Genomic DNA, 21,603 nt, shown 5'->3' with positions numbered 1-21,603 from the left:
ACCCAATGGCTAAGCACTCTATCATCATAAGTATGAAGACTCCACAATCACCCAAGGACATCGATGATCAATGTGTGGATCGACACTCCAACCTGGTAACTAGTGGTGTGTAACATCTCTTTCTAGAGGTGCTACCCATTGAAGAAGAAATGTTACGAATTAATATCCGGAATGTCTATTTTTTTCTTTTAAAATGCTTTAAAATGAATGCATCACTAAAAGTGTTTAGAAATTATTTTAAGAAATCTGAAAATTTGAAAGTGAACAAAAGATGTATATATCTCATATGAAAACCCATCTGAAACATCTAAGATTATGGAGTAATCATATATATGCCCCTAGATACAACTATACAATTATCTGAATGAGGCCAAAAATCAACAATATTATATATATATATATATATAACAAAAACCATAGGTAACCAACCCCAGCTTAGGTCTATCTTCGCTAACCTGACCCTGCCTCGCAACTACCTCGATTACTCGTACCTACAATCATGAAAGAAAAGGAAATGAGAGATAAGAACACTCAGTAAGTGGACAAAATTAAGTAAACTATCTCATTTCCTATTCTAACTCACTCTCGAGACTCAACCCTATATCATAACCTCCATAAGAAATTGAAGGAATAATCTAGTTCATTCTTTACTATTTGGGTCATACTTTGTCTCATATGGTGTCTATTTGATACTTTCTAGAAGTTGACTATAGGGATTTTACACTTTTCTAAGCTCAAGCTCTCTTCTTTTCTCTTACTACACCATTTTTGAATCTGAATTATGCTCTACTGCGAACGGACCCTACTGTGGGTCTATGTCCTACTAGGACGTGCCCTATTATGGGTCATGTAGTGTAAAGTGCACTCTCATAGTTCATACATGCATGCGTGCATTATATCTTACTAATCTTGTTTCCATCTAAAACTATATATAACTCACAAGACTATACTCTTGGGACGACCCTTGAATCTTGAGTCCTAAATTGCTTTTCTTTCTTTTCTTCTTCTTCTTTTTTTTCTCTCCTTTCTTTCCTTTCCTTTCTTTCTTTCTTCCTTTCTTTTTTCTCCTCCTTTTCTTTCCTTCTTTCTTTCCAAAAACTGTGAAATATTGTTCACAGGACTATTCATTTGGTAGGGTAGTCTTTTTGTTCATATAATTTAACAGTCCAAACAATCTCTAATTCATACAAGCTATATATCATTGAAACGAGGATTCAAAGAGCTTTCCAGAAAGCTATAATATCCCTCACGATTCATCCGATAAGGCAGTCAAAATGTGGGATGAATTTAGTGGCAAAAACTTGTATTTCCTATTTATTTGGGTAAAACAATCTTTTTGGTTCATACAATATTTAATAGTCCAAACAGTCTCTAATTCATACACGTTATATATTGTTGAAAAGAGGATTCAAATATCTTTCCAAAAAGTTATAATAGCACTCATGATTCATCAGATAAGGCAGCCAAAACGTAGGATGAAATCAATAGCAAAAAACTGTCTTCTCTGTTTATTTGGTAAGGCAGTTTTTTTGTTCATATAATTTAATAGTCCAAATGGTCTCTAATTCATATAAACTATATATCATTGAAAAGAGGATTCAAAGAGATTTCCAACAAAATATAATAGCACTTATAATTCATCAGATAAGGTAGCTAAAACGTGGGATGAAATTAGTGGTAAAACTGTAAATATTATTCAACTCTCTGTCATCAACAAAATCACACACATAGATACCCCAAATGGCAAAACAACATTTCTCAACTTCAAAATCATCATTTATAACATAGATCCAAGGAACCAAAAACATAAAACATGAAACCTATCAAGGATAATACCCCTTACCTTATTTCAAGTCAATATTTGCTAAATTGGCTCCTTCATTTTTGTCTTCCTTCTTTGATCACCAAACTAAACTTAAATCAACACCAAAACACACCAACATCTTTATATAACATGCATCCAATATATATAAACATAGGAAAAGGGAAAAAGAAAAAGATCTTTTGGTTGCTAAAGCTCCAAAAGTGTTTATTCTTCTTTTCTTTCTTTACTTTTCTTTCAAACCCTTCAAACCATCCACTTTCCTTCTAAAAACAAAGAAAATAAGCATGAAAGAGGCTGCTTTTCTGGAAGAGGCGGAGAAGATGATGGAAAAAGATAGAATTGCCTTTTTTTTTTACTTTTCTCTCTTTATATATATATATATATATATATATATATATATATATATATATATATATATATATATATATATATTTGTTTTTCTTTTGTAATTGCTTTGTATATAACACACACACACATATTTCAACCTACACATTTAAAACTGGAAATGTCTCAAAATAGGACCAAAAGACACAAATACCCCTGAAACGTAGCTGAGGGTATTACATGGTGCAATCCATCTAGACATGATTGAACTATGTACAGATGTGTTTTGACACGCATGGTGAGGAGATTGGACTGCACCACTAGATTAAATAAGGCTATGATCATCATCAAATTCTTTTGTATATCTCATATAATCCACAACCTTATGTACCATATTGATTGCTTCTCCTTGGCAGATGGAATCAACACAGAAGTGACAACATCCCAATAAATGTTTCAATAAATGTATCAATTTTTACGATATAACAAATTTACTTGTTTTTTTATGTCAAAAATAAATTAACATACCTGAAAAGCCTCAAATATGTTGTTAATAAGATCCCACCCTAGTCGCTTAAGTGACTTCCATTTCAACATGTGAGAGATCCTATCTTTAGACTTACAAGTTGCAAAACCCCTCAAGTTACTGAGAGTTTCATATATCCATAGTTGCATCCCACAAAAAGATAAAATTTGTGAAATGAATAACATAACCAAACCAAAAAAGTAAAAGTAATATAAATCTAATTTAATCTCATATTTATTTCTAAGGTTACCTGAAATGCAACTATAAATCCTATTAACGCATAAGTTTGTACTGGAATATCTGGATCATATGCTCGATGTGCATTCATAACTTCTTCATACCATTTCTCCACTTCTCAACTCATTGATTCCACTGTCAATTTCCAAACCATAGTCCCCTATGGAAATCTATTAAAACTGTCTCAATCATCTACTAATTGCATTATATATTCTAATACCACTTTTCGATTATCTGCTCTTAATAATCCATAATGTATCAGACACAATACAACTATTTTGATAGCATCTTCATCATTGTTTCCTCATGCGTTAGACATTAAACTTTTACTAAGATCACCATGAGTCACAGATTTGCCACTTGGAAAGTACTTGTTTCTAAAATTCAATGAATGTGTTGTTATGTATTCAGTTATATATGTTTCTCTATTAAGCCTTAATCCAATAATTATAGCAAACTCAATCGGACTAAATCTACAATTGACCTCATTTAATCTAAACCAAAACACCTCTCCCAACTCACTTTTATTCACTTGCCGAAATAATACATTATGTAATAGGGTCAAACTATATTCATGTACTTCAAGATTTAAAAAATATCTAAAACATGTTTGTCTAAATAATATTTTCTATTCTAAACTTAATTTTGCTCTTATATGTTTCATTGTATCTTTATAACTATGAATATTGATCGTAACTCTAAAATCATGAACATCATGAAATCACCTCTCCCCCACTTGATCATTAATTGGAAATTTCTACAAAAACACATTTAAAATGAAATGTTATGAGTTTCATTCAATAAAGTTTAAATTTAAGCAGGTACAAAGAAAATATCGCATTTTGTGAACAATGTCATTGCGCGATATTGCGTAATGCGTGATTGCACGATTTTGTGTGATTGCGTGACATTGCGCAGTTGGCAGGACACTATAAGGTTGGCATTGGCATAGTAAGCATGGTTGGCACTGGCGTAGTTTACGCAGTTGGTGTTGATGTAGTTTGTGCGCAATTGGCGTTGTTGGCATAGTGTGCGCACAGTTGATGCGGTTTGCATGCAGTTGGTGCAATGACACACAGTTTGCATAGTTGGCGCAATGACACGCAGTTTGCGCAATTAACATGGTTCCTGTAAATTTACATAATTTTCGTCTCTTCAACAGTTATACTTTTAGGCATCTATTAACATCGAAACTACATCTTTATATACCATTCAAAACATCCATATACATAAGTTTAGGGTTCCACTCTAAAAACCCTAACCGCCATAACAACAATCACAACCGACGCACATTCTCAAAAAAATATTATTTCATTCAATCAATAACACCCAACAGTCAATACTCACATACCCACAATAGATTATTTACACCCGTTTGATAAAAATATCATAAACCAAATAAATAAAATGACAAATGGTAACTAACATGTGAAACCATTATCGATATATTGTCGCTTCTATATATTTTGCTGATTGCCCCATACCACTTGTAGGATATTTGCCAGTGATTTCTGTTTTGTATTTTTCGATTTCTAATTTCAACAGTTTCTTTTCCGTTTTCGGCAAAAGTAACTTTCAAATTTTTAACTTTGTATTTTACTTGTTTCTTCAACTTAAGGATAAAATGGGTAAAAATTTTGTTATTTGCTTAAATTGGTTAAACTTTTATAGGTTGGCTTAAAAATATATAAACGAAAATATTTTTTATTTATTTTAATTAATTTCCCAAAATAATAACTTATCACCCATAGTTGCCCATCTTTTCAAAATTGGGTTGCCATGGTTGAATTAGTTTGGACCATAATCTAATATTTTATTTATATTTAAATACAATTTTCTTGTGAATTTATTAAATATTGATTTTAATAAAATCTCAGTAAAATCAACATAAACTTTTTGTTTTTGGCAGATTAGAAATGCTAAAAGCAAGGCAAAAAGTTCTAAAACGCATCATTAAAAGTTGCAATCACTTGATATCGGGCACCCGGCAAAACTAGAAAGAAACCGCAAATTAATTTAATATTTGGGTAGAAAAATGAAATTAAAAAAAAATCAAGTAAACGACACCGTAAAGCACACCACTCTCTAGTGGCGGGACCCAACTAAAATACGATCTCCACGCTTTACATGATTAACTACATGAAATAAATTAATTAATCTAAACTAATATTGTATTAAAATTAGTAATTATTTTAAGAGGGTGTAGAGTTTAGATAATATTTTATTATAAAAATTAAAAAATTACCTTAAAATAGATTATTTAAAATATTATTGGATATAAATTATTATTATTATTATTATATTTGAGAAATTTTAATAAAAATGAATAAACATATAATTATTGTATTTAATTATAAATAATAAAAGAATATTAATAAATTTATTTATTTAAAAGTTTTTAGATATAATTATTTTAAAATATTTTTTATATTACTTGTTATATTAATTAAAAATGGGATTATTTTTGTCTTAAAGAATTAATAAATAAAAATATAATTATAATAAAATCAAGATTAATTTTTTAATTTTTTAATACATAATATGAAAATAATAATTAGATTGCCATCTATTTTATCTATCATATTATTATTAATAATAATAAATTATTATAATATTTTATTATTAATAAATTAAATAAAATAATATAAAAAATAAAAAATAAATTATTAAGATATTTTTTATTATGTGAAATCAAATAACCCATAATTCAATGCAATTTGTCATTTGTCATTTAGTAATTATGTTACTTAATAATATCTTTTAATCCACATAAGGAGATAATTATAGGGTATTAAGTGGATTATTACGGTGATTGATCCATTGGCAATAGTTTATTTTTTTATTAAAAAAAACTTAACACGTGTATTAGTGATTGATCAAAAATTAACTTTTAAGCAATGTTTACTTAGATTTTGTCAATCAAAGTGTCTCCATGGGAACACCATTAAGTTGCTTTCCCATTTGAATAAGCAAGCCAACATATTAAAAAAAAAAAAAAAAAAGAACAAGCACAAAGCATCAATCAATTTTTACGTTTCACTAATGTTTTAAAAGAGTATTCCTTGATGAGATTTTTTGTCATTAATTAAAGTATATAAATAAGAATCTTACACAAATTAGGGTATGATGATAACATTACCCATATGAATATAAACTATGTATTTAATGCAAGGTAAGTTATATAGCATGAAAAGAAAATTAAAAAGATAAAATTTTTAATGTAATTCGACTCAATAGTGGAAAAATTTATGTTTATAAAATAATTATTGAATTGATATTACAAGGAGGAATAGCTTGAAGAATAAGTGAAAAGAGTATTCATATGTTTACTTGCCCATGCGTATATGTATGAAGCAATACTATATGTATTTATTTTAAGTATACAATTTTATACATACTTATATGTGTCATTATATAATTAGATATTACATTATTTTTAATTCAAAATTACTCGATCACGTGATGACATATATAAATGTGTATACAATTATATATCTAAAGTGAGTACATATAGTATTATTTTGTATCAATAAATTTATGTATACACATTTATATGACATCACGTAACATAGATATAATGTAACAAAGTTACAAGGAGGAATAGTTGATATTGCACTCTACCAAAACATTTTTCACAAGTTTTAAAAAACATAACATAGACATAAGCTCTTAAACAACGAGACAAACTATATTTAAAATTGTTTTTTCATGTCCAATCCACTAAATCATCGCTATCATAGCCTATTTTGAGTAAAACTTAAAATTGCATACGTAAGTTATATGAGAAAAATCATAAAAATAATTGATTGGTATGATCGTAAATAAAACACTTTTTTAAAATGTGTTGAATTTTTTATCCAAAATAGGCTCACCTATACATTTATACCACACTTTTTTATAACTTAAATATTTTACCATTTTATATGTTAGAATATCTAAACTATCCTTGATTTCAACCTTATAAAAAATTATGTTTATAATTTCATGTGAAACATAATTTACTATTGTTTAATATTGTGATTTTATGTTGTTATATTGTTTAATATTGTTATAATATAGTTAAAGTATTGGTGGTTAAAACTAGAAATAAGTTGACGAAAATTCAAGTTTGGATTAAAAAACACACAAAACAGGTTAGTGTTAATGTCAACCCCCATTCTTCTTATGTTTCTAGATAAAAGAACACAAGAAGAACAAGTTGGTGAGAATGTCAACCCTTGGCGTTAATGTCAATGTCAACTCGTTCTTTGTGTGTTTTTTTATCTAAACCTAGATTTTCATTCATTCATTCCCAATTTTTATCATCAATACTACAATTATATTATAAAAACATCAAATCATAACATTAAATAATGATAAATTATATTTCATATGAAATCATAAACAAAAATTTTTATAAGGTTGAAAACAATGACATTTTAGATATTTCAACAAATAAAATGATAAAAATGTTTAAGTTATAGTAAATGTGTTTCAAATGTATAGGTAGGCTTATTTTGGGAGAAAAAATTTAATATCTCCCTTTTTTTAATGTGAAGCATAAATGGATGCACTAAAATATCAACTTATAATATTCCTCACGATCAATTTTCACTAAAATATGAATGGTTGAAATTAAAAAAAAATGTATGTTTCGGAGAGAATCTTGATTCTCTCCGATATAAGTTTTCTTAAGCTTTTATAAATTTGAACATACATTTACACTATTAAAATGTGTGATAGATGATTTGAGTTCGAGTCATTATCACTTTTATAAAACTTTGGAAACATTATTTAACCCAAAAAATAAACATGTGTAATAGATCATGAAAGGATCTTATCTATAATAAAATTTTGACAGCAATATATTGAAAAAAAAAAAATCATTTAAAGGTGTACAATCAACATTTTGATAAATTTTATAAAGGCCAAAAAACTCATTCTCACCCAAAGTTTAGTGTAAACTCAAACTCATACCTATTAACTTTCAAAAATTTAAATAATTACTTGTCTGTTAAATTTTGTTATTACTGTCAGGAATAAAATTATTATTTAAAAATTTTATTTATACTTATATTTTAGAATTACCCTCTAATATCATAATTTCTATTTTTACCCTCTAACATAATAATTTATAGGTTTAAAATTTGATTTCCCCACTCCTAAGTATAGGGTCACAAAACTCTCATTTTTTTTCATATACTATCACCCCCCCCCCCCCCCAAGTTCTAAGAAACTTTTTTTCACCCCTAATCTCCTTAGGGTTTTTAAATCCTTCTCTCCAGTGACTAATCGTCATCACTGATCATTGGCTCTCTTCCTCTCGCCTTCAAGATCGCTCTCCTTTCATTTTTTGATGACGATCTATCTCTTTTTCCAGCCAAGAACCAAGTCGAACTAAGGTGCTCTTTCTTCACTTTGCCTCTTCGTCTCCTTCATCATGGTTCGTTGTCTTCTTTGTTTCATTTCTTCATCTTATTCGCTTTGTGGTTCTTTGGCTCTAGTTCTTTGCGTGGATCTAGCTTTGGTTCTCCTTCATTTCCAATTGTTGTGGTTCTTCATAATGGCACCAAACTTTGGCTTTGGTTCTTCGTCTTCTTCACTCGACTCAGTTTTTGGTGGGAAATGGAGATATATCGTCATTGGAGGGAACACCGAGAAGGAGAAAGAACTCAACTATTGTTGTCTTCAATCGTCGCTAATGGTGGCTACAAAAATCGTATGAAAAATATTCATTTTTCAAACTTAAGGTGGGAGAAATTTAATAGATTTTTAAATCTAAGAAAAAAATATTACAAATTTTTAATTTTTTAAATATTTTGATAAATAACAATTTTATTCTTTATAATAATAATAAAATTTTACAAACGAATGAGTATTTAGATTTCTGAAAATTAACGGATATAAGTTTAGACTTGTTCTAAACCTTGGGTGGGAATGAATCTTTTGGCTTTTTATAAAGGCCAAAGGACTATTTCCCACCCAAACTATGCTGAATTCTCAAAGTTCCTCTCGTTAATTTTGAAAATATCATTTACCCACCCATGGGCTGTTAAACTTAACTGAGTCTGTTGGTCATATCATTTTTCCTCTCAAACTCTAAAACTAACATTGTCCCCCCAACCCAAGTTTTTAAAAACTGCATTTTTCCCCTAGGGTTTTCAAACTTTAGATCCAAATTTTTTGGCGATCTCCAAGTACCTACTCTCCCTCTCCAACAGCCCCTTTTTCTGACCGTGCTTCGTCCGACGCTCCTAGGTGTTATCATCGACAAAGACGACGCGTTTTCGTCTCAACGAAGATGATTTGTCTTCATCAGAGATGAAGACGATTCGTCTTGACAAAAACGACATGACGCCTAGGATCGTTGGACAACGCACGATCGGAAAGAAGAGACTTCGAGAAGGAAGAGACGTCGCTTGGAGATTGTCGGTCGTTGTCGAAAAAATTTAATCAAATGTTTGGAAACCTTAGGGGGGAAATGTAGTTTTTAAAAACTTGGGTTGGGGGGGAAGTGTTAGTTTTTAGGGTTTGGAGGATTAAATTTAAGTTTATTTTTAATATTACAAATAAAATAATGATTTTACCCTTAAATTTGTCAATCTGACTTTTTTTAACAGTCTATAGGTAGGTAAATAGATTTTTCAAAGTTAACGAATAGGAATTTGTAGAAAATGCATATCTTGGGTGGGAAATAGTCCTTTGGCCTTTTATAAATTAGACAATTATTGACCTTTCGTAGCATCCATGAGGCAAAACATCTATGTATATGATGCTATTATTTTAAGTGGGTGAAGATTTTTCTTCATACATTTTACTTTAATTCTACATGATAAGATAATTAATTAATTACTAAATCTTATTTTTTATTTCAATCAAAAGCGCTTGTAAGACAAATTTATCCTTAGTCAAACTGAATTAATTATGATTCATCATAGACATTTCTGTCTTTGCATGAAAAGCGTGTTATAATTATCAAAATATGGACCCAAAATTTAATTCTAGGCCCATCTTTATATTTTTAAATTCCCAACCAATGGCAGCCTCTCCATGGTACAAAATAAATAATAGTGTTATTAAATTATATAATAATATATTATTATTTATATATAAAAATTATATAAATAATTTTATTGCAAGCAAATTATTATTCAACTATAAGGATACTCAGCTCTTAATTATTAAGTATTAAATATTTATCTAATAATATTTCAAATTATAAAAATAATAATTTTGTTCGATTTCTCCCAAACTTTTGGAGGAATTTATTTTATTTTTGCACATTAATGCATCTGTTGTTCAAGACAGGAGGGGTAGAATAGTCATTTTAATACCTTGAGTGCCACATTCATTAAGTCATCTTAGCGAACATTCAAAGATAAAACTAAATAAATTGTGTTTGGAATTGGATGCCCTCACAATCTTCAAATGCATACGCATACACTGTGGTGTGCCTTGCAAATTATATGGATCACTTAATTTTCCGTACACAGTTACATGTCGTTATTATATTATTATATAATTAAATAAATTTTATTTAAAAATAGTATAATATTTAATTATATAATAATATATTATTTATTCATCTAATTATATATTTAAAAATATTATAATTATTTATTGATTAAATGATAATCAAATAATATATTGTATTATATATCAAAAATTTAATTTTTATATTATATATCAATATCATATTATATTGTGTGATACAATTTTTAAAAAATAAAATAATAAAAATTTTAATTAATAAATCATTATTTTAAAAAATATCATAAATATTTTTAAAAATTAAAAATTAATAATATAATATTTTTATTTATATTATATTTATAAAATACTAATACCTATGTTACAAAATATTTCTGTGGAATACAAAGGCATTAAAGTCCAAAAACTAAGGAAATAAATTTATAAAATAATTATATTTCTGGTTCCCACCACATCTGCCCTCCTGAACACGTCAGACAGACAAACTAAGATAAATACTTTTTTTTTTTTTTTTGGCTTTTTTATTTCACTTTCTCTGTTCAGCCTCTGCCAAGAATAGCAGCTACAACAAAAGCACTAACACCAGAGGAACTGAAAGAAAAAGTGATTATTTAGATAAGATAATGAGGAGAGAGTGAGTTAGTTTCCTTCTTTCTTCTTTGTTGGGTTCATGTTATTGTTCTATTATTGTTTTTGTTTTTTTTTGGGGGGTTTTTGATATGATAATATTCCTCTTTTTGAGTGGCCACTTTTTGTTGTTATTGTTATCTTTTTCAGTTGAGTGATTCAGATTCAAGTTTATGAAAGTGGGCTGTTTCCAGATTTGATTCTTAATCCTTTTGTGGTTATCGAAATCTCAACTTTTTTTTTTTTGTTAAAACTTTCTCACTTCTGTTTTTAATTTGTTTTTTTCTCTCTTTTTCAGCGTTATTTCAATGGTACTCTGAAGTTTGATCTAAGTTAAAGAACTTCAACAGGAAAAAAATGGAGTCAGATCTTCAACAGAACCATCACCATCTCTACGATCACCAGCTGCAGCACCACCAGCGGCAGACTAACTCAGGCTTGACACGTTACCAATCAGCGCCGAGTACATACTTCTCAAATTTCTTAGACGGAGATTTCTGTGAAGACTTCTTTAAGGGCTCCAGTCCTGAAACCGAACGAATTTTCAATAAATTTTTATCAAATTCATCAGAACAAAGTCTTGGAATCACCCGGCAACAGTCGCCAGCGGCGGAAAAGATGGTGGACCCTCTACAGCCGAGACAAAGTGCTCTTCCTCCGTTAAATAATCAACAGAGAAATTTTTGCTCTACACCTCAGAATTTTTATCAGAGCCAGTCCCAACAGAACTTGCAGAATCAGAATTCTTCCAGCTTAGAAATGGATTATGGAGCCATGAATTCAGTTGGCGTAGATCGTTTTCCGCCACCGCCCATGAAGATGAGTGGCAGTGGTAACAGTTCAAATCTCATACGCCACAGCAGCTCTCCTGCAGGGCTTTTCAACAATATTAGCATTGAAAACGGTGTGTTCAGCCTTCATTTCTTTGTTTAGCTTCTTGGAAACTATGAGTTAAAACAAAAATTACAGGCAATAAATGAAGTTGTTTCCTGTAGAGTTTCTAAATTTTTATTTCTAGTTCTTGCTTTTGATGCTTATTATAGCATTTTACAGTTTCTTGTTTCATAATTCTTGGCCAAACTGGCAGGCTATGTCGTGATGAAAGGCATGGAAGACTATGGCAGCGGAAATAGCACAAACAGAGAGGCATCATTTTCTTCTGCAGGCAGGCCACCGGTTTCTTCTGGGCCAATGAGTCCTATAGCTGAAATGGGAAATACGGGCAACAGTGAGAGTTTCGATCAGGGGCGTCACAATAATTATTCAACCGGTTTCCGCGATTCCTGGGAGAAATCTTCTTCGATGATTTCAGAAAATTTCAGTGAAGCGAAAAGACTTACGGAAGAAGACAGGACTATTTCTGGATTTAGTGAAGCTGACACTGAGGTAAAATATTTTATTCGTTAAGCTCATAAACTTTATGATCAGAAATTGATGTACTATTTGTTGCACAGAATTTGGAAGCCCGAAACCGCCGCCCGCCATTGCTGTTGGCTCATCACTTGAGTTTACCGAAAGATTTGACATCAATAGAGAAGCTTTTACAGCTCCAGGATTCTGTGCCCTGCAAGATTCGAGCCAAGCGGGGCTTTGCAACTCATCCCAGAAGCATTGCTGAGAGGGTACAGTACATAATTTCACCATTTTAACAATCTGGATGATTCTCAGGATCCCATGTATTCCATAACTGAACTTGTCTTAACTTCATCTGCATTTTTTCCAGGTGAGAAGAACCAAAATAAGTGAACGCATGAGGAAACTTCAAGATCTTGTACCAAACATGGACAAGGTAAAGTTAATCAAAATTTTTTATGCCAACATCTGCATCTGAGAATCCCCTGGAAGTTACTTCAATTAGAAACTAATTTTGCCTCTGAATTTGCAGCAAACAAACACAGCAGACATGCTAGATTTGGCTGTAGATTACGTAAAAGAGCTTCAATCTCAAGTGAAGGTATCGTGATCTCATCTAGTCCCAAAATTGACAAAGCTTTATTTATTATTTTTCCATTTATCTTTCAGGCACTTTCTGAAAACCGTGCAAGGTGTACGTGTTCAAGCAACCCACGGCAGCCATAAAACAAAGGAAACGTCAAACGAGGATGAAAAGGCAAAGCTACAGATATTCCCCTCTTCACCGAAAATGAAGCTTAAAAGCTTAAAAGCTATCTCTGACTCTGAGTAGCAATTTGTATAGTAATGTGCATATTTCTGTAGGTTTTAAACAAAATTTATCAGAAACCAGCGCTTGAAATCCAGAACCCAGTAGCCTTAGATTGTAATATAAAAATGATCAATAATTCCATGTTAGTGCTAGACAAGTGTTTAATTTCTGAGTTGTAAGTTCAGATAATTTTATGTTGTTGTGAGAGATAAGAAGAGAGTTGAGCTCAGCCTTATACTTTTGTGTCAAGAAGTAAAGAACGGGGAGCCATCAAGTATTGTCCTATTTTAAGTGGCATGAGAAACTGTGGGGATACCAAATTTGTCTCTTAAATTGATGATATGATTGAAGGATGAGAGAGGTGATTTACTTAATATGAATAAATAAGGCTTGTCCCACTTTACCTTTTCCAAGAGTAGAGACCTTTTTTTTTTTTTTGGTTGCCTAAATTGGATCTTTAGTTTTATGTTCCTTTTTGTTTCCGTCGAAGTATTGGGCATGTGTTGAGTAATCAAAGTGATTGCTAGGTCTTAAGCTATTCATCTTCTAATTATACTTTGTAAGGTTTCAATCATTTTCCCTTGGTCTCCCTCTTTGATAACAACTAACCTTTAAGTTTGTTATCCATCATTTCAATTTCAAATTTTAACACCCAAATAATTATTTTGATCAATAATTAAGTCTATTTAAATAAGAATTTTAATAATATATAAAAATTAGGTAGATAGTAGACATATTATTTGTGTACACTGATGATGTATTATCATATGATTGAATATTATTTTATATTTAATTTAAAAGAGCAAAGTTATATATATACATTTTTTTATAATTAGCTTTTATTTTTTCTTTAATTTAAAATTATGAAATTACATGATAATATATCATCTGTATATCTATTTATATACTTAAAAATATGTATATGTAATTTTAATAAATTCAATGAAAATGTGCATTTAAAGGTGGTGGATGGGGCTAAGTGACAATCATATGTGCTGCCGTAATTCAATTGGAAGTGTGTGACATGTCATATCTTATGCCACTCTCCCTTTTATTGTCTACTTTTATTTTTCATATTTTTTGTGTTTTCACTCAATAATTTATTCATATTAATACCATAATAGGATTATTTTTTTAAAATTTATAACTGAAATGACCATTTTGACCTTTTGTGGTATAATTTGGTAGGGCAGGGAGCGGTGGGATGGGAGTGGGCGCAATAACAGCCGTCATGTGGGTAGGGTTTGATTGCTGCAAAGGCTTTTATCATAAGTGGGGAACCCTTCTAATTTACTTGAAGCTTCTTTTATAGGGGCCCATATTTATTGGTTGGTTCGATAATTACAAATTGGCCCCAAGATTGTCAACTATGTAGCAGACATAAACCCAAGTCAACTTTACTTAAATCATCAATATGAATTTTATCATATACCTATATATGCTTTTAGAATATAGTTTAAGCAATAGGAATTAGGAATTGTTTTTCCATAAAATTTAGAAAGTATAATTAAAATTTGTTATTATGTTACTAATAATTTGCCATCTGAATATGATACCTATAGTATGAAATATATAATCCATAGAATTTATCCAATATATATAGGGAAATTCACACTCAAAGTAATGTGTCACTTTATATGGTATTAAAGGAGTGGACATCCTACATTTACCTATGGGAATTAGCTTGAAACAAGAAAAAAATATGAGTTTAAATAATAAAAAAAAAGATTCTATGCATAAGATAATATGAATTTAAATTTTTTTTAATGATATTTAAAATTAAAATTTTGATTTTATTTAATATAATAATTATAAAACTAACGTGAAGGGAAGGTCCCACTTAAGTGGGATTTTATATTAAAAAAAAATATTGAAACCCACTTAGGTGGTTAGATTGGGCCGCAGCCCAATACATAAACCCACTAAATTAAAATTCAATATACAAAAGAAAAGAAGAAAGGCAATGTATTTATTTAAAGAGATAAAAATATTAATAAAATTATAAATATAAATAATTACCTAATTTAATTATAAATAATAATACGTTATTATATAATTAATATTTTTTTATTTTTAATTTAAAAATATTTAATTATATAATAAAATATTATTATTATATATAAAATTGTATATATTACTTTTATATATAAAATATTACACTGAAAATATAATATATCATTATTTTGGAGGATGAAGTGAAAAATTACAAACGAATATGCAGTATGTGGAGATTTCTTTTCGTGGTTATAATTTATAACTACAAAAATGTTATAAAATTATATATATTTATTTTAAATATATAAATAATATATTTAATATATATAATCATATAATTGAGTAATTTTAAATTAAAGATAAAATAAAATTTAATTATGTGATGGTATATATAGGGATGTATAATATTACTAAAAATAAAAATAAAAACTTCCAATCAAAGAATTACACGTGGCGAGAGCCCAAAATAACGTTCACGACCTCCTTGGTTTCAAGGTTTCCCTCTCAAAATCAAAAGAATTTGAATTCACAAAACCAAACAAGGAAGAAACAATACAATAAAATAACAGTAGCTCATTTAATTCTCCTCTCGCTCTACAAATTTCAAAATTCGTTTTTCGTTTTTCTTCATGGAAGACGACGACCATGACCACGGCTTCAGTTTTGGCTCCGTTTCCGCTCAAACATTTCACTCTCCGTCCCTTGTTTCTGTTGCCGCATTTTCCGCCATTCCCTCGCCGTCGCCTCGCCGCCTCTCCTGCCATTTCACCCGGCCCCGCCGGAAGGTTCCGGCGGTTCCCAAGCTTGCTTGGGTGTCTTTAGAAGGACGCCTTGTAAACGCTGAAGAAGCCAGCTCGGCTAAAGCCATAAAGGGTGGCCTGAGCCGAGAGGAAGCCGCGGCTTGGGAGATGTTTACGCCCATTCAGAGGTTCTTGATAGTTGCCGTGATCGGCGTCGCCACCGCTGAGTCGAAGAAGAATCGGGTCATTTCGCAACTCAAAAAATCTGTTGAACTTGGGGTCTGTGTTTTTGAACTTCTAACTTATTAAGTGGGTTTTACAATTCCATTGAAGTTGACGTTTTAGTGTCATAAATATATAAATATTTAATTATTTACAATTTTTATTTGTGTTTCATCTTTTATTTTTTTTGAAAAATTCCCATGATTGTTTTTAAGATTATTATCGATTTTTTTTAGTTCAAGCTATTTTGAATGATATTGTGCAAATGCTTTTCAAGGATCAAGTGCTCCTGAGCATGCAGCAGAAACTTGACAGTCTTTGTGAAGAATTGTACTGTGCAAAAGACCTAAAAGAAATGAAGGCCAATATGCCATCTCAGGGGAAAGAAGAGTCAGCACCTGGTGAAACTTTTGGCGACGATAAAATCAATTTTGTTGAGTGTGGTTGTTGGCTTTGTGATCAACATCATCACCTCTTTGATGGGTTAATGGTGAAATTTCAGATTTACTGCTCTAGTAGTAATGTTAATTTATTAATTCAGTTTGTGATTATCTGAGCTGAGAAACTTCTGTTTTTTTTTTTTTTTGGTCATATAAATTTGGTAACAGGGTAACTCTGCTGTGAAAGCTTCAAGTGGGGAAGAGAATGAGATGCTGCAGTACAAAATGACTCATATGGATGAGGTGGAACCGGAAGAGCGCCGCATGTCTGATTTGTCAGATTGGGCTTCGAGCATCACATCAAGTCTAGAAGTTCAGGTGATGGAACTTCAGAAGCATTATCTGGTTTATTGATTTTGCATTATCTTTGATTTGATTGAGTATCAAATGTTAATCATATCTGAACTTTTTGATATAATGATCTGTATAAACTGTTATTTAATTTTCCAAATTGATCTTGTAAAGTCCTTATATGCAATTGGCCATATGAATGTTATTTGCCCTACTTAAAAGAGATCATATACCATAATTGGCCATATGAAGATGCTGGTGTGCAATTACTTAGTTTTAGTTAGATGGTCCTAGAATTGCATCCTGATGAATGGTTGGGACTTGGGAGAGAACTGTTTGATGGATATTTTCGGTTCTTTTATTATCTGTGCCTGCAATTGAGCAACAAACGGGTGAATTATACAAACTGGATTGAAACAAAGTTTGTTTATTTGTGGCTTGATTATCAAGCAATAATTAATGATGTAGTAGGACGTGGTAAAAGGACAGTAAAGGTAATGCTAACTGTGACATCATCATGTTTTTATATTGTATTTTCTGGTGTGTATTTGTGCAGATTAACAACTTTGCAATGGAACAAGATATCAGCAATCTAAGGAAGGAGTGTGAAGAGAAGGATGCCACCATAAGGGAGCTAACTGATTTTCTCCAGTCATCTAACACGAATGGTTCAAAGGTAAAAATACATCTTTTATCATTCCTTCATAATTTTACATGTATTGTCTCCTTTGATCAATCAAGCTTATTTCCTTTTCTTCATAACAGAGGATCTCTGGGCTCGAAGACATCATACGGAGGAAGAACACTATAATTACAAGACTTAGGAAGGACATGGTGATTTTAGAACAAAAGGTGAGCGAATTCTATTCTAACAAGTGCATTATGTTTACTTTAGGAAATAAGTTGAAAATATAGACACCTGGATTGAGAAGGTTCTCATTTTCTTGAAGTACTCTACCTTATCCATTCACCTCATCCAGTAGCCTGATCAACTCTTTTTGTTATTTCAAATTCCAGGTAGTGCAGTTGACTAGGCTTCAGAGACCTTCAACTGCATCAGCTTCTCACAGTTGGCAATTTCCAGTCATGGCAGATAACCTCCTTTATGACATGGATAGTACTACAAGCCCTTCTTCCGATTCTGATTCTCCCCCTGCAAATCAACCAGAAGTTCCTTCTCCTAAAGTTCTTGGGACACCTATTCTGAATATTGACTCTGCTTCGACAAGTAAACAGAAGTCAGTTCCACTGAAATTCTCTAGTTTATCGGTGAAGCCAACTGACTTGAGCACAAGCTCTCGTTGGGTCAGTCCCCTGACAGAAATTTCTACAAACCAGAATTCCAGTGCAGTTTCTTCTTGGAGGCAAAAGCAGCCATCAGCAAGAGGAGATATCAAGAAGAGTAGAAGGCGGCCTCAAACTGCATCAAAGGATGCAGCTCCACAGAGAAAATGGGTTTAGTAAGTACTATGCAGCTGTGATGTTTCAATGCCTTCTGGTTTGATCGCAACAAGTTTCTAAATAGAGATTTTATCACCTGGTCTCAGTTAATACAGGAATCAAGTCTAAAAAAATCATAATTTTCTTTTAGAACAAATTTTGTCCATAAATAGAATTTAGTACAACAACCAGGAACTAGAAGTACACCTAATATGTGGAACTTCAGAATTTCTTAATTCTTTAAACAACATCAATTCAATTTTATTTTTTGTTTTATTGACCTTTTCTAAATCTCTATTTGCATTTTTTATTATTGGAGATCTGAATTCATAAAACATAGTAATTGATACGTCCAGTTGACAGATTCTTGATGATATTGATCAGAATAATTCAAGCTATGATATAGTTGATCACATATTTGGTTTGTGGAAAGGTTAATGCAAACTCTATGAATCATGGTGAGTACTGACATTATTTGTTTTCAAGGTTAATGCGGTAAAACAGCTTGAGGAAGATTCGTGATGCAAAGTATTTTCGCATTTTGAAGGTGTAAGGCCTCCTGTTCTAATATGCCGAGGAGATAATTAAGGTGAAAGGCCTGGCACTGCTATATATATACAAATTTGTTGCAGTCATTGTTCTAGTTAGTTTCCGAAGACTCTCAGAGCTGTGAGATTTCACATTAGATATGGATACAGTGGATCTTCCTCTTCTAGTTATAAATTACGATCATTTAGTTTTTATTTGTTATGAGACAAGAATAGTCTCTCTGCAATGAACATAATATATGATGTGTAGAGACCAAGTTTGGCCTAAACTGTGAAATGGAACACAAGTATATTTAAATTCATAACCTGTTAAATGTTACAAAAATAATTCAATCATCTTCGAAGTCGAACCCTATGGATAGATGCTTGACAAACTGATATCACAAATAGTCTTCAGTATGAGCAATGCAATTCTTTTGACTTTCTGTGCAAATTGTTGAGGAAGAATGTTGCAAGAAGCCGAGAAGATCAATAAAAATTACTAAAATTTTAATTAACAAATAGTGATATTAGGAAAGAGGTAAACAATGGTGGATGAAACCTCACCTCTAGCCTAAAATTTATTTGACTAATTTAAATAAACGCAATTTCTTTTTTTATGAAGTTTTTTTTTTTCTTTTTCTCTTTTTGTAGTAAAATTGAACGAGTTTCGGCTAAAATTGATTATTACCAAACAAGCTTCTGACCTGGCTTCAGCCCAAACAATGAACAAATTGCACAGAACCATTGATTGACCTGCTGAATTTGGATAAGTTTCCACAAAATTTCAAGAACCCATTTGAAATTGCTTCAAACTAAACAATTTACAACAAATTCGAAATAAAAACTAAGAAGATGTGGCTTTCTTTCAAATTCGAAATAACAACAAAGTTACAAAATTTCCGAAACTAAATCGAATTTCTTTCTTTCAAAGTGTAACTCTACTTTCAGCATTGCAATCCTACTCCTGTCTTCATCATAAGATGCGGCTTCAGGCGCCCAGCACACTGCAACTTCCGAGGACCAATGACTTTGTCAAAATCTGAAACCTTATTTTCCATCTTCATTGCTCTCCTTGGCACTTCAAATCCTGGAGGTGCACCAAGAAAAGAAACAGGAGCCCAGAAGCCATTATTCCTGAAGAAAGGATGCTGTAAAGCTTGGGCAGCTGTTGGCCTCTTTAAAGGATCCCAAGAACAAAGCCATGAAATGAAACTGATAGCATCCTCACTTGCAGATGGCATGAACTTTGACAAGTTAACTCCCGGTAACTCTGGAAATTGATAGCCTAAACTTCTTGCCAAAACTAATCCTTCTGGCCAAGTCTCCTGAGTTGGAGAACCTAAAACTCTGCAAATCTTGAACATCTGATCAGCTGCATCTTTTCCAGGAAAGATAGGATGCAATGCGTACATCTCAGCCATTATTGCACCCACAGCCCACATATCAACTTTGCTGTTATAATTGCTAGACTTTAATATCACTTCAGGTGCTCGATACCAGCGAGTTGTAACATACTCAGTGTACGATGGCTCAGAATCTATCTCCTTTACCATCCCGAAATCAGCGATCTTCATTACGTTCTCAGAAACAAGCAGGTTTTCAGGCTTTAAGTCACGATGGAAATAACCTTTCTGGTGCATGTGGTTGAGACCCAGAAGAATTTGAAAACACCAGCTTCTCACCTCAAGGTTTGTGAAGAAAGACTTCCTTTGACGAATAATCCGATTAAGATTGGTTTCCATGTACTCAAAGACAAAGTATAAAGAATCATGTTGTTTAATAACTTCTTGAAGCTTGACAATGTTGGGATGCTTCATCTTGCTTAGTGATTTTACTTCTCTAAGATTCATGCAGTCCTTCCAAGAATAATAACTTCTTCGTAACTTCTTGATGGCAACTACCTCACCCGAGCGCTGATCAAAAGCTTTCCAAACTTCCCCATAAGCCCCCTCACCAACAGGCTGAATGGCCTGAAAATTCTCCATTGTCATCAAACAAAAGAAGAGAGAAGTGCTTAGCGGAAAAAAAAAAAAACTAAAAAAGAGAGAAGTGAAACTAGGAGGAAGATTTGAGATTACATCTTCATGTATTTATAACAGATCATAATGACTCTCCTACTTCATTCAGGTTTCAGAAATCAGAGTTTTACAATTGCTTGATTAGTAACTAAAATTCGATAATCAACAGTCATCTTTTTAAGTATTAATTTGTGTTGGACTCAATTAACAAAAAAGAAGACTATGAAGTTTCCTAATCTGTCAAAGATTTAGGAATTAGAGTTGGACAAGAATGCATTATCTCAGCTGAATCCAATGATATTCAACTATGATTCTTACAGAATTTAGATGATCAAAAGAGAGATTTAAGTTAAGTTTTCATCTCACACGTGGATATGCTTAACATTCCTTATACAAAAATTAAGTCGTATCAATTTTCTAATTCCTTCTCCATTGGGAATTTGGCTCTTATAAAATATCTGTAGTAAGAAGACAACAAAAATTAAGATTATCATATACCCGGTACCAAATATTTGCAAATTAAACATTTTAATCCAATATCTAACATCTAGAAAAGTCTTTTGTATTTATAAACTTGTGTAAAGATGTAAACATATAAAATAAAAACTAAAATTGACTGCAAAACTATTACGACAAATTTAATTGATATAACTTGGGACAATGCTGTTCAAGGATCAAGTTCTCTTGAGCATGCAGGATTTACCGGCATGCTGCTTGATTTTCCAAGCTCTAGCTGAACTATATAGTAGATAAA

At 31.3% G+C, this 21,603-nt stretch overlaps 3 protein-coding genes across 5 annotated transcripts; 2 read left to right on the top strand and 1 right to left on the bottom strand.

Annotated features, from left to right (window-relative positions):
* The first annotated feature begins 10,847 nt into the window (after nt 1-10,847).
* On the top strand, nt 10,848-13,267 carry LOC123225845 (transcription factor bHLH122-like). Of its 3 annotated transcripts, none has more exons than XM_044650149.1 (7): nt 10,848-10,970; nt 11,308-11,913; nt 12,097-12,395; nt 12,464-12,631; nt 12,733-12,798; nt 12,895-12,963; nt 13,032-13,267. In XM_044650149.1, exons 2-7 carry the CDS (start codon nt 11,367-11,369, stop codon nt 13,086-13,088), a joined length of 1,206 nt encoding a protein of 401 aa, XP_044506084.1. In that variant the 5' UTR covers nt 10,848-10,970; nt 11,308-11,366; the 3' UTR covers nt 13,089-13,267. The 3 variants fall into 3 exon arrangements, with proteins under 3 accessions (XP_044506084.1, XP_044506082.1, XP_044506083.1); XM_044650147.1 differs by having other exon boundaries at nt 10,920-11,016; XM_044650148.1 differs by having other exon boundaries at nt 10,964-11,020.
* Nucleotides 13,268-15,718: 2,451 nt separating this feature from the next.
* LOC123225844 lies at nt 15,719-19,183 on the top strand. Its single transcript, XM_044650145.1, has 7 exons — nt 15,719-16,187; nt 16,408-16,620; nt 16,739-16,888; nt 17,418-17,537; nt 17,627-17,713; nt 17,879-18,321; nt 18,788-19,183. Coding segments are annotated over exons 1-7 (1,404 nt in total). The 5' UTR covers nt 15,719-15,797; the 3' UTR covers nt 18,789-19,183.
* Nucleotides 19,184-19,775: 592 nt separating this feature from the next.
* On the bottom strand, nt 19,776-20,816 carry LOC123226239 (cyclin-dependent kinase F-4-like). The gene has a single exon (XM_044650770.1). It carries the CDS (start codon nt 20,814-20,816, stop codon nt 19,776-19,778), a length of 1,041 nt encoding a protein of 346 aa, XP_044506705.1.
* Nucleotides 20,817-21,603: the final 787 nt, after the last annotated feature.

The sequence above is a fragment of the Mangifera indica genome, chromosome 9 (genome assembly GCF_011075055.1).
Source record: "Mangifera indica cultivar Alphonso chromosome 9, CATAS_Mindica_2.1, whole genome shotgun sequence".
NCBI classification, from domain to species: domain Eukaryota; kingdom Viridiplantae; phylum Streptophyta; class Magnoliopsida; order Sapindales; family Anacardiaceae; genus Mangifera; species Mangifera indica.
The sequence above is the reverse complement of the archived record's forward strand: the minus strand, read 5'-3'. Positions and strand labels throughout refer to the sequence as shown.